Raw genomic sequence first — 12,658 nt, forward strand, 5'->3', positions numbered from 1 at the left:
AGTTGGGCTAAGTCAACTCTAGACAAACATAATTAATTGAGCCCACAACCAATACTACTTGAGATGACTTAAATATTGTTCCCAGTTTAACTTAAGATTTTGTTGTCAACTAAAACAAAAATGTTTGGCCAGCAAATTATTCTAAAAGTTAAGTAAACTGAAAAAAGCTGTCTAAACATAAACTTTTTTATGTTAAAGCAGCTTTTTTACAGTGCAGGAAGCGCTCGTGTCTAGTGTTTCCTTGTGGATCTCCCTTTCAGTTATGCTGTTGTAGCGAATAACAGGGCTCCCATAGAGAGAACAGTCAATGGATCACATTCCTGAACACCCTCTTCCAGCATGCATGGCACCATCCTGATAACCTTATCTGGTTTGCTATACTAAGGGGGATGTCTGTAAAACTAAGAAACTCCACAAGGCCAGATGCTTTGAAGTAGACCCCGAAACTGAGGGTGTAAATCGGCGATCCGGTAAACAAAGAAGACAGTTTTACAGCTCCACCCCAAGCTGGGGAGGAAGAGGCCTCATCACACCTGGACAGTCTCTTGACCTCTGGAAGACATGCCTTTCCATGAACAAAGGCATACGGCATGGACACTATTTTAAACATCTTTAAAGTGTGCCAGTAGGGCAAAACGTCTTTACATATATTTACTCAATTCCTTTTATTCCTGTGTATATGTTTGATTAATCTGCATAACGTTCAAGGTGTAATCAGCATTTACAAACCTTTTTATTAGATAAAGGAAGGAATGAGTGGGTAAGATATGTAATGTTTGGTGTCAATCTCAAGCTGGCTTTATTTCAAGAATGTTGGTGAACATGGGTAATTGGTAGCATGAACAGAGCTCATGCAAAATTACTTTTTATAAAGTATTAAAAACTCCAACCGGATGGGTCACACGTGACAGCCGAAACACCTGGCTAATTTATGCCTGGAAGGAGGAACCACGTGAGGTGTGGCTAAGCCCTGCAATCACATCCGATTGGATGAATCACCTGTGGGACGGACTGACCCCCAAGGGACAAAAACCCTCAGGAAGTCCACGAAAAGAAGAAGAGAAGATATCATCACAACTGCAACCTACAACATCCTCCAAGCAGCTCGTGCTTCGCCCTTGCGGGCGCTGCGCCGCCACTGCTGGCGTCATCCGCTCTTCAAGAACTCTCAATGAGACTTCGTGCCAGAACTCCAAAGCCCAGCAATGAAGAAACCCTCAGGAGAAGTTCCAGAGCGCAGCCATCGGTAACCAGGCAACCAACGCCTCACCGAAGGGCTTTCCCAACTGACGTCATCTCTACAACAGCGCACCAACCAATCAGCAACGACGTGATTCCCTTCGCTGGAGGCGAACCCACGGATGAGAACGAAACATAACGCAAGTAAACAAACAAAGCTGCATACCTTGCTGAAGTTGGTGCTCGTTTCATAACTAAACCGTAAGATTAAACCCAAGACTCTGCTCTTGTGACTTTCGTTGATCTAGTAACCAGTACTAGAATAACTTCATTCATTTTCACTTGCCAAACTGTTTGTGTGTTTGTGTGTATGTGTGTGTGCGTGCGTTCAAGTAGTGTAGTTTCATGTATCGTAGATTAGTCAAATAAATTCTCGTTTCTTTATAAAGAACTGTTGTCTTGGTCATGTATTTTAAAGTCTAAACATTTGCCCAGATCGTGTTACCTTGCTCATAATTGCTAAATACTAGATTTTGTGTTATAGCCGTTGGCCATGTGATAACTAGAACTGGTAAGATACACTAAATTGTGCTAAACGCTGGACGGGTAGTCGATAAAGTGTACGTTATAAATTTTGATTCAATTAATCAAATTTAACCGAATCCTTAAAGATTCGATACAACTCTGACCCAGAGCTAAAAATTAACTTATTAATGATGACGGATGCGTTGGCATTGTGTCCACATTAAAATGTCTATATTTATTGGTGGACAATGCAACCGTCATTCGTTGTCTTTATTATGTAAACCCTACGTATTAATGATGAAGAATGCCGGAAGCTATTCATGGTCATTATTCTGTTAAAACTCTACCTATATATTATGGTGGAGAATGCCGGCAGCTATTCATTGTCATTATAACGTTAAAACGCTACACTGTCATAGTAAGTCCTGCTGGTTCAGGACTGGAATTTCCTTCAGTTTTGTACCTGACCCTCCAATAACGAACTGGCTTGACTACTTAAGAACATTATTTGTTATATTGAACTTTTAGAAGCCTAACACTCAAATCATAAATAAGAATGTTATGACTGTGAAAACATGAATTTATCCAAACATAAATGGTTTTGGATGAGTCCGAAAAATGCAGAAATGAGGGACTGTATGAAACAAACACAGCATTGGCTGGGTGGGTAGTGTTGTGAGTGTGACATCTGCATCTACAGGTAATATTGAGTGGCCAGGACACTTAAACTAAGGAAATGATGATTAAACTGTTAGTATCAAACATAACTTCAGTTACAGGTGGATCATCATAATCCCATTTTAGTATGTTAGGGCAGTTAGTTTCTTATGGCGCTTAATGTGCATTTGCAAATCCTTAAAAATACTGGTCTTGCCAAAACAGCTAAACTTTGTCTTATCAAACTGTCTTATCAAAACAATTGACTGTTGTTACTTAATTACCTAATGTCATATGTAACTTTATAGTTTTGAGATCTCCTGTATTATTCTAGAATGTGGAATATAAATCACTAAACAAATACACATTGAATAAGAAGGTGTAATCACTGTGAGGTCTTAAAACCCTTGGCTGTTTTTTTTTTCAGGAGAATTTGGTGAGGATCCTTTGAGATCAAATTGCTAGTTGTGGGGAGTCAACTATGGGGTCAATTGAATGGGTAGAACTGATGCATATAAAAAATTTTTTTAGAATGAACACAAGTTCAAGTTTAATGAAGCCAGACCGTACGAGTGCTGGAAAAATGAAATCAATGTCTGGACGTGAGTTACCGACCTTGACAGGAGGAAACAAGCACTTGCTGTTGCTTTGGGGCTTGAAGGGAGATCCTGTGAAACCGCAATGGAAATACGTGCGGAAGATTTGGACAGTGATATCGGTATGACGATGTTAATGCCGTGTTTCTAAAAGAGGTAAAGGATCGCACATATGAAGCGTATTCTTATTTTGATGGCATAACAAAGAACAGTTCAGTTTCCATGGCGGACTTTGAACAGCGTTACATCCGGATGAAAAAGTATAATATGACGCCTTCTAATGCTGTGTTAGCTTTTAAGCTTTTAGATATGCCTTGCCTCGACGAAAAAAGCAAACAGCTAGCTTTGACAGCCTGTACTGAGTTAAAGTTCTTCTCCATGAAGTCGGCACTCAAAACGATTTTTGGAGAGAAAACTACAGGATCATTGAATGGTATACAAGTGAACCAAGAATCTGCGTTTTTCACAGAACAAAGATCACAAATTAAAGGAGTTAATCCACTGGATAAGTTTGGTAAGAGATCCAGATGTGCTATTTGCCAGTGTACATTTCATTGGACTAGCCAGCTAACTAGGCCTCCTAGCTAGCTAGTTTAGCTTCTCTGTTAATTTATGTTGTAAGTTTATGTTGCATGTAGCACCTTGGTCCTGGAGGAACGTTGTTTCGTTTCACTGTGTACTAACTGTATATGGTTGAAGTGACAATAAAGCCTACTTGAACTTGAACTTAAACTTGTCATCATAAGAAAACTAAACAAGTGCGAATAACTGAGTATGCGAATGTAGAAGAGTGTAATATCACACTGTTAATAAAGGCCTCCATGTCAGATGCTGAGATATTCATGACTGAATCACTGGGATCAGCGATTATTTTTGACGGCCTTACTCAAGAACAAGTGAACCAACTGATGCAAACAGAAACCCCAAGTTGCAACCATTTCGGGTTTGGCAATGGGAATCTGGTTTACTCCACAAGAAATATGAAACTACCAGCTAAAAGAGGACTGACAAAATGCAATATTAACACTGAAGTTGTCAAGGTTGACATTCCACTCCTGCTGAGTAAAACGTCACTGAAGAAGGCAGGAACCATTCTGGACATGAAAAAGGACAGCGCAGTGGTGTTCAAACAATCTATTCCTCTTGAGTTTACTAGTTCTGGAAATTACTGTGTCGACATCAGAGACAAAGAAGCTAAAAAAAACTCTAAGTGAAGAGAAGGTCCTTATAGTGACAGAAAATATGTCTACAGATGAGAAACGCAGATTCCTCCTAAAGCTCCATAAGCAGTTTGGTTATGCGTCGGCAGACAGACTACAGAGACTTATTCACAGTTCAATATATAAATAAGGACAAAGAATGCTGTACTGTTCTACAACAGATAGTAAATGACTGTGAAATATGCAAGAAGTACAAGAGGACAAAGCCAAAGCCTTCTGTGGTGTTACCTTTAGCTTCAGAATATAACGAGACTGTGGCGGTGGACCTGCACGAGTTAGAGCCAGGTGTGTGGTATTTTCACCTAATCAATCACTTTACACGGTTCAGCGCTGGAAACATTGTGACAACAAAGAAGTCATTTGAAATTGTAAACTCTTTCATTCACACTTGGATTAGTGTTCATGGCGCCCCTCAGAGGCTTTACAGCAACAATGGAGGTGAATTTAACAGTGAAGAGATCAGAGACATGGCTGAGAATTTTAACATCGAGACAAGAACAACAGCAGGATACAGTCCTTGGAGCAACGGACTACTCGAAAGACATAATCAGACACTGACTGAAATCATCTTAAAGGTCAAACAAGAGAATGGATGTGACTGGCACACTGCCCTTGATTTGGCCCTCATGGCTAAGAACAGTATGTTAAACGTTCATGGCTACAGTCCGTATCAGTTGGTGTTTGGACAAAATCCTAATCTTCCTTCTGTAATAGTCGATTACCTGCTTTAGAAGGCACTATTATGAGTGCTAGAGTGGCAGAAGCTGTGAATGCTTTTCTTAGCGAATAAGAAGGGCAATACGTAAGCAGCTCAGGCCCACTGATAAAATGTATGTGACTGGAGACAAGGTATATTACAAAAGAGTGGACTGTCCAGAGTGGAAGGGACCAGGGGTAGTTATTGGTCAGGATGGAGCTGTTGTGTTTATAAGACATGGGGGGATTCTTCTAAGAGTGCACCAATCCAGGGTCTGTAAGTTAAACACACAGGATCAGGAATCTTAGGATAAGCAAACTGTGAAAAAGAACAAGCAGAAAAAGAAAAAAAAAACAGCTTAAGCAATGTAGCAGTAAGCTCAGATAGTGAAGAAAATACAGACAGCGAACAGGAAACAATCGCTGACAGGGAGGTAAATACAGGAGAAGTGGTTCATCCTAGTGTGACACAAATGAAAAAAGAATCACATTGTTTGTGATAACGCTGTCTCTTCCACTGGTATAAAGATTAAGAAGGGACAAACTGTGACCTTTATGAAGCAGTATGGTAGTGGTCTACAGAAAGCAAGGGTTTTAGGTAGAGCAGGCAAAGCTTCTGGAAAATACAAAAGCTGGTTTAATTTGCAGCACATTGAACCTGATGGCAGTGATGGGAAAAAGGATCCAGTGGATTTATCATGTGTTGATAATCTTAACATTGAATCACCTGTTAGGGAGAGTGATGTGCTTATAACAAAAGACATTTCATTTGTTGTGGCTAAGCGGGATGAAATCATGAATTGGTACAAAAACAATGTTTTTGAAGAAGTTGACGATGTAGGTTAAAAGTGTGTCTCTACCAGATGGGTCTGTACCCTCAAAGAAACTCCCAACGGCATTGTGCCCAAGGCACGACTCGTAGCTAGAGGTTTTGAAGAGCTTAATGTTCAAGAGCTGCTGAAAGATTCTCCAACTTGTGCTTCTGAGTCTCTTAGACTATTGTTAGCAGTAATCTGTCAAAACAAATGGCACGTCCATTCCATGAACATCAAATCTGCTTTCTTACAGGGCCTGCAGTTGTCCACAGAAATCCATATCCGGCCTCCTGCTGAAGCAGAAAAGAAAAATACTCTATGGAAACTCAACAAGTGTGTTTACGGCCTTGCTGATGCATCACTGTATTGGTACAATAAGGTGAAAGAAATTATGCTGAGTACAGGTGGTAAAATGTCTAAAGTAGATACAGCAGTATTCTACTGTTTGGATGAGCAGTGTAAGGTTACTGGAGTACTTGCATGCCATGTTGATGATTTTCTTTGGGCAGGCTTACAAAACTTCTCAAAAGATGTGATTCCTACACTTAAGTCTGCATTTCAGGTGGGACGTGAGAAACATAAAAATTTCTGATATGTAGGAATGACCTTTGTTACTTTTGATGGTGAAATTCATGTACATCAGCATAGTTACATTGTAAACTTACAGCCAATTCACCTACAAGCAGTGCGTGCCCTGCAGAGAGATGCCTCTGTTAATGAGACTAAAAAAGAGCAGCTTAGGTAAAAAATTTGACAGATATAGTGGGTTGCAAAACATACCAGACCAGACATCATGTTTAATGTAAGCAGAATGGGGGAACAAATATAAAAGATGCCACAGTTCAGTCAATTCAAGAGATAAATAAGGTCATTAGAAAGCTTAAATCTGAAAAAGTCACTCTCAGGTTTCAGCATTTGGGAAACAACGATGCTCTGAATCTGACAGTTTTCAGTGATGCCTCCCTAGGAAATCTTCCTGATGATCCTAATTGGTCTTATGGGAAAAGGAGGGAACTTTTCTTCCCTCTTCTGGCAGTCTAAGAGAATTAGACATGTGGTGAGGAGCACTCTGGCAGGGGAAACTCTAGCCCTGTCAGATAGAATAGATATAGCTATCTTTCTGGCGACCCTTTTTTCTGAGCTTACGACTGGAAATGCTGATTTGAATGCTCCCCCTTCGGTCAATCACTCTCTGTTTGATGCTCTTAAGTCAACAAAACAGGTCACTGAGAAACGACTTGGAAATAAGCAGTATAAAGGAGCTCATACAGGGTAAAAAAAATAAAGAAGGTTCTCTGGTTGGACACAAAAACTCAACTTGCTGATTGTCTTACCAAAAGGGGAGCATCTGTTCTCATGTTATTAAAAGTACTCAGTGAAGGGCTATGGTGCTATTGAAAAATTATCTTAGTTAAAAACTTTCTTATAAAAAATGTTTAATAAAAATAAAGGGGCTACTTTCAAAATCTATGCACTTTCAATTGTATATGTAACTACTGTTTTGTTGTGTTTGCTGTGGCCTTCATTGTTCTGCTATGGTAACTAAGGACTTTGTTACATATGTTTTTCCCCTTTATTCTTTTGTTGTTTTTGTTGTAAAAAAAAATATTTGGAAAAGTCAACCCTCAGCTGAAAAATTTATGCTTAATTTTCTTGGATTCTTAAGGACCAGTATTGGAACACTATCAGGAAATAGGTTTACAGTACTTGTTTCAGTGAGGTGCTTATTGAAGAGATGAAGTCTGAACTTATTTATCACAGCAGACTGCTATCCGAAGTTGTGCGTTGTGATCTTGCATGACGATGCACTTGCATTCTTCCCACACTGTCTAAGATGTTAAAGCGTCCGCCCTGATTTTGCTCTATCAGACTTTTATGTGGTTTAATTATGTATTCGAAAGTCAATTAAAACAAATTCTACAACCAAAGTGTGCATAATTTTTTTTTACTTATTGTTGTATATTAGCATATACAAGTATACTGTATACACACACAGTTCTTTTTCTTCATTTCTTAATTTCCTCATCTCTTTGTTTGATGACCAGCAGCCCAATTTCCACCAGCACCCTGTAGGTCAACAGCACCGGTGGCAGTGATTGTTAATCCGGGCCACAAACGACCCGGTATGGAAGTCCTTTTAATGATTCATATAATTGATTTAGTTTTTAGTATTGATTTAATTGATTTCAAATGTTTTACGTCGGATGCCCTTCCTGCCACAACCCTCTACATTTATCCAAACTTGGGACTGGCACAAGAAGACACTAGATTGTGTCTTTAAATTTAATTTAATTTAAAGTTGATACCAGACATTATTTACATACTGTCCCTAGTAAAAAACACATGCACACACCTCTGCAGAAGCACTCTGCTCGTCAATGCTATGCTCACTTCCTGTAGCCACACCCACTCCATTGCCCCAGTGCAGGTGGAGCTGAACAGCACTAAACTGCCATGGCAAACCAGACAAGCCCATCCAACTTGGCAACAGCATCACCACTGAAAGAGAAAAAGAGAGAGAATGTTCTCTTACAATAATCTGTTTCTTTAGATCTCCTCCTGAAAATTGCACTTTCTTTTCAATTCCATCAATCTTTGCTTGAAAAAGTTAGGTGTCCTTTTGAAAGACATTAAGGCATGCAATAAAGACTTAGCATTAAGTTACATTAAATGAAAATAACAGTACATCTTCATCTCAGCTACCCCCAGCTCTGCCTCCTGTTTTTTCTTTAGTGCCACTGTTTATAAGCCATAGAGCATCGCTGGTCTCACAACTGTCTTAAACACCTTTCCTTTCATTCTCGCTAATACTCTATCACACAACACACCTGGCACATTTCCGCACCCATTCCAACCAGTCTGTACAAGCCATTTTACTTCCTTTCCACACACTTCATTGCTCTGGACCGTTGAATAACTAAATACTTAAAGTCCTGCACCTTCTTTACTTATGTTCCCTCTAGCCTCACTGTTTCACTTGGGTCCCTCACATGTATTCTATCTTGCTGCGTCTAACTTTCATTCCTCTGCTTTCCAGAGCATATCTCCCCCTCCACCAAAATGTTATATATTTAGGTACAATTAAATCTCTGTATTAGGAGCATTGTGTGTTCTAAATAATGAATTATATTAAGTAATACTAAGTAATACTAAGTAATAAATTATAAATATGTTACCCTTTACTAGAAAACATAAGGCTGGCTGGGGCTGTGGGCTCGCTCCAGCTTCACCCTATGTCATAACCATTACTAAGTAATAAAATTATATTAAGTAATACTAAGTAATACTAAGTAATAAAAAAATTGAGAGTTGGATTAGTAAATTAAGAGCAGTTTGTGGGGACTTTGGGGGAAATTCGAGAGTCACACAAACAAAACGATAAACAAAAACATCAATGCAATATATATTGACCATGTTTAACACACTGAAACTAGGAACAAAAACAGACTGGCTGGCTGCCTATTAGGACCCCCACACACTGTACGGTATCTCTAAATTCTCTGCCTATAGGATTAGGTTTGTCACATGGATAGTGCTGGAAGTTTTAAGAATGGGATACTAACACACTAATGAAACAGATTAGAGAAATGTGCGAAAGGTTACGCCCTTGACAGTAAATGTATGCAACACCCCAGTGGTCACTGTGTTTACGTGGATTATACAGTAGTTACCAAGAAGAAAAGTGTGCATGTGTACAGTATGAGAGCTCTTTTACAGTACCTGTATGACCATTGTTAGACAGTGTGAAGGGTACATGGCCATATTGCTCATATCCTAGCAACCGTATCCTAGGAAGAGATGGGTCATAAACAGTTTTGGAAGTATCCACATTGATGGGGGACTGAGAGGACCCGCCACAGTCTGAGAACAAAACTGGCCATTCTGATTGACCTGCAGTTCCTGAGGAAAGAGAATAAAGTGTGAAGAAATGTGTTAAGTTTAGCTGGTTTACCATATAAATATTTATCATATTTATCCACACAAACTTAAATCTATCCACAATAATGTAAAATACCTCATAAAGATACTAAAGCCAATGTGTTCTCGTGTAAGGCAAAAAAGGCCAAACCAAAGTATTAGCTCAGGGTTTAGTCATGCACAGTTAATGAGATCACACGCACACACACACACACACAGATTGTTTGTTTTAACAAAAGGGCCTTATTATGCAGCAGAGTGACTGAAGTAGAAAGATATGAGAGAAGATATGAAAATGAAGTGGAAGATATTAGAGAAATGGTTGTGTGTTTTTATATTCAGGCAAGCTTTTTCATAGATTAGCAGAGAGTGTTGCATACATGCACACATTCACACAGTATGAAAATCAATGCCTGAACGTACTGTACAATAACACTCAACCATGCTTATGCATGCATACTCAATGTCTCTCTCACACACACAAAGAATGATTGTTTTTTTTTTTTTTTTGTAAAATGGCTCAGCAAGAACCTGATGATTGGCATGACAATAAGAAGCAACATTTCTTTATACTGTGGTAGTCAGGCCATCGCAAACACAGACAAAGGCAGTGTCAAAAACAGCAGGAACAAAGACACAACGAACATATGCTGTACACACACACACACACACACCTGGTCGAGAAGAAAACAACACAAGCTCAACATCAACATTTCTGTAGGTGTTAAAATGTCAAATATGTAGTCTGGATTATAGAATTTTATAATTAATATTTATATTAATATTATAAATACTATTTATCTCAACAGACATTTCCTTTACGGAATTATTTCTTAATAAGAAGAAAAGCAAATTAATAAACAAAATGTGCTTTTTACTTTACAGTAAAGAAGGTCATTACTAAACACATAACAACCTATGAACGTCACCGAAGCGCTTCAGACATGCATGACTACTCAGTGGCCTCTTTAGCTCTGTCAAGGCCTCTATCGTCCAGTCCATTGTATCTGGCAAGGCTTCTCTAATGTATTTTTAACTGATTTTTCAATTATGATTTTTCTTATATGTTTTTATCATGTTTCCCATCAAGAATATCAAATCAATTATATGCTGTTTTTGTACAGAAGGTGCTATTTAAATTGTCCTGAGCAGTGCTAGCTGCAAGACAATCACAAAACGTTCAAGGTCAATTGTCAAGCATGGGGAAAGCATTACAGTGCATAACCCTTGTCTTGTTTCTTCATTTTCAATTACCCTTGCCTTGTTTCATACCTAATTATATACCTATCTGCCTACCTCTGCCTGTGATTTGACTTTGATTTAGAATCTCTGTTTTTAATTTTATTTGTCAGTGCCCTGGGCTTGACTACTATGTGATGTTTTAAAAATATTTGTCTCAGTGTTGTTAATAAACCTTTTGTGAATGGATCATAGCTTGAATGTCCTTTGTTAAAGATTAATGAATAAAAGAAAGGCAGTAAAAAAAATTCTTACCTGCATATGTCCATTCTTTGGCTGAAGATAAAAAGAAGGGAAAAAATGTCAGCAGATACACCATCATTATCTTACTGTGAAAAATTTAAATAATTATTTGTGGTGGTATGGAATAATTATAAATACAGGTGGTGGGGCACCTTTCATAAAAATTCTTTACAAATTGTATTTATTTATTTATTAATATTGTTGTAAGGTTGTAAGAACTTTTTTTTCTTTACTTTATATGTGTAGTAGTCCATATTAGAATATATGATGACATAATACTATTTCACATAAGAGGAAAAACTGAATTAATCACCTTATTAATATAATACTATTAGTGTTACTAGTGGTTACATGTGCAGGTTAAAGTTTATGTGAAAGATCTATATAGCTAGATGATATTCTATCCACAGTAAAAATCCCATGTGGTCGCTATGCTGGTATTTCTTCTTTTCCCTCCTAATAAACTAATAGACACTTGTACTGCATGTGTGCATAAACATTTTTGGAAAAAGCAAGTTCTTATATTAGGGAAACATTGGCTTAAAAACATTGGCTTTTAAGTGTTAACTGTTGCAGTGATACAGTATGTAAATAGCTATGTAAAATATTCATATGTATTTTCATTGCTTTATAGGTCAATTATTAGTTGTACCTTTATTTACTGAGAAGACAAAATTTCCTAACGTTCATTATTTTACTATCTTAGCTTATTAGATTGGACTGTTTATACATTTGTTCATTGAGCAAGTAATTTGAGATGCTGAAAAAAATGCTTGGAAATAATCCATTGTAGCATATTTGCACATGTACAGGTCACCCAGTAATAGTGTTAGAATAATGTTAGCACTTAGATTGGAGTTTACTTTGCTCTAATATTTCTACCTATGGTTATGTGTATTGATCAGCATTGCCTGTTAAAAAAAACATGAGAAAATGGCATTTTCAAATTGTTTTTATAACGGAAAGGCTTACTAAATTCTTAGTGTGATCCTCTTACTAAGCTCCCATAAAACTGGTTGTTATGTTTTACAATTACCATGTTTTACAAGTACAACCAGACCGACAATGCCCATATTTTACAACTTATTGGAATTTTTAGCTTACCGGCTACCAAGTCTTCTATGCACTGCCACAGTGAGAGCAAAACAGTCACATCACGCCAGATCACCAGTTCCATGCTGTCTTTTCTGTGTTTCCACACATACACAATGTTGTTTTGACTGGAAGTTACACTGGATCCACAAAGCAGCAAGGAGAAAATAAAATTCCTAAATGTTCGTCACTAGGAAGGCCAAGGGGCTAGTAAGACAGAAAGCGAGAAAGAGAGAGAGACAGAGAGAGAGAGAGAGCGAGTGGTAATGTAGGTAATAAATAGGAATCAGCATATTCACTTAGTGTTGGTCTTAGGTTTATGACCTAACTGAACAGGACATGGATGAGGTGGTGGGAGGGGTCAGTGGTGATTGAGTGAAGGGAGTTATTGAAGTGATAATAGACGTAATGAGTTGAAAAGAGAGTGAGAGAAAGAGGGAGAGTGAGCGAGAGAGAAAGATAGATAGAGAGAGAGAGA

General features: G+C 38.1%; 1 protein-coding gene across 2 annotated transcripts in view; it reads right to left on the bottom strand.

The window, feature by feature from the left end:
* Positions 1-12,331, bottom strand: part of ca14 (carbonic anhydrase XIV) — a 61,969-nt gene extending 49,638 nt beyond the window's left edge. For both annotated transcript variants that reach the window (XM_053493887.1, XM_053493886.1), the window contains exons 1-4: positions 12,193-12,331; positions 11,101-11,121; positions 9,409-9,588; positions 8,042-8,187 (exon numbers count right to left, since the gene is read on the bottom strand). In XM_053493887.1, coding sequence (XP_053349862.1) covers positions 8,042-8,187; positions 9,409-9,588; positions 11,101-11,121; positions 12,193-12,265 — 420 coding nt within the window. In that variant the 5' untranslated portion in view covers positions 12,266-12,331. The remainder of the gene's footprint in view (positions 1-8,041; positions 8,188-9,408; positions 9,589-11,100; positions 11,122-12,192) is intronic.
* Between the last annotated feature and the right edge of the window lie 327 nt (positions 12,332-12,658).

The sequence above is a fragment of the Clarias gariepinus genome, chromosome 4, assembly GCF_024256425.1.
Source record: "Clarias gariepinus isolate MV-2021 ecotype Netherlands chromosome 4, CGAR_prim_01v2, whole genome shotgun sequence".
Lineage (NCBI taxonomy): Eukaryota > Metazoa > Chordata > Actinopteri > Siluriformes > Clariidae > Clarias > Clarias gariepinus.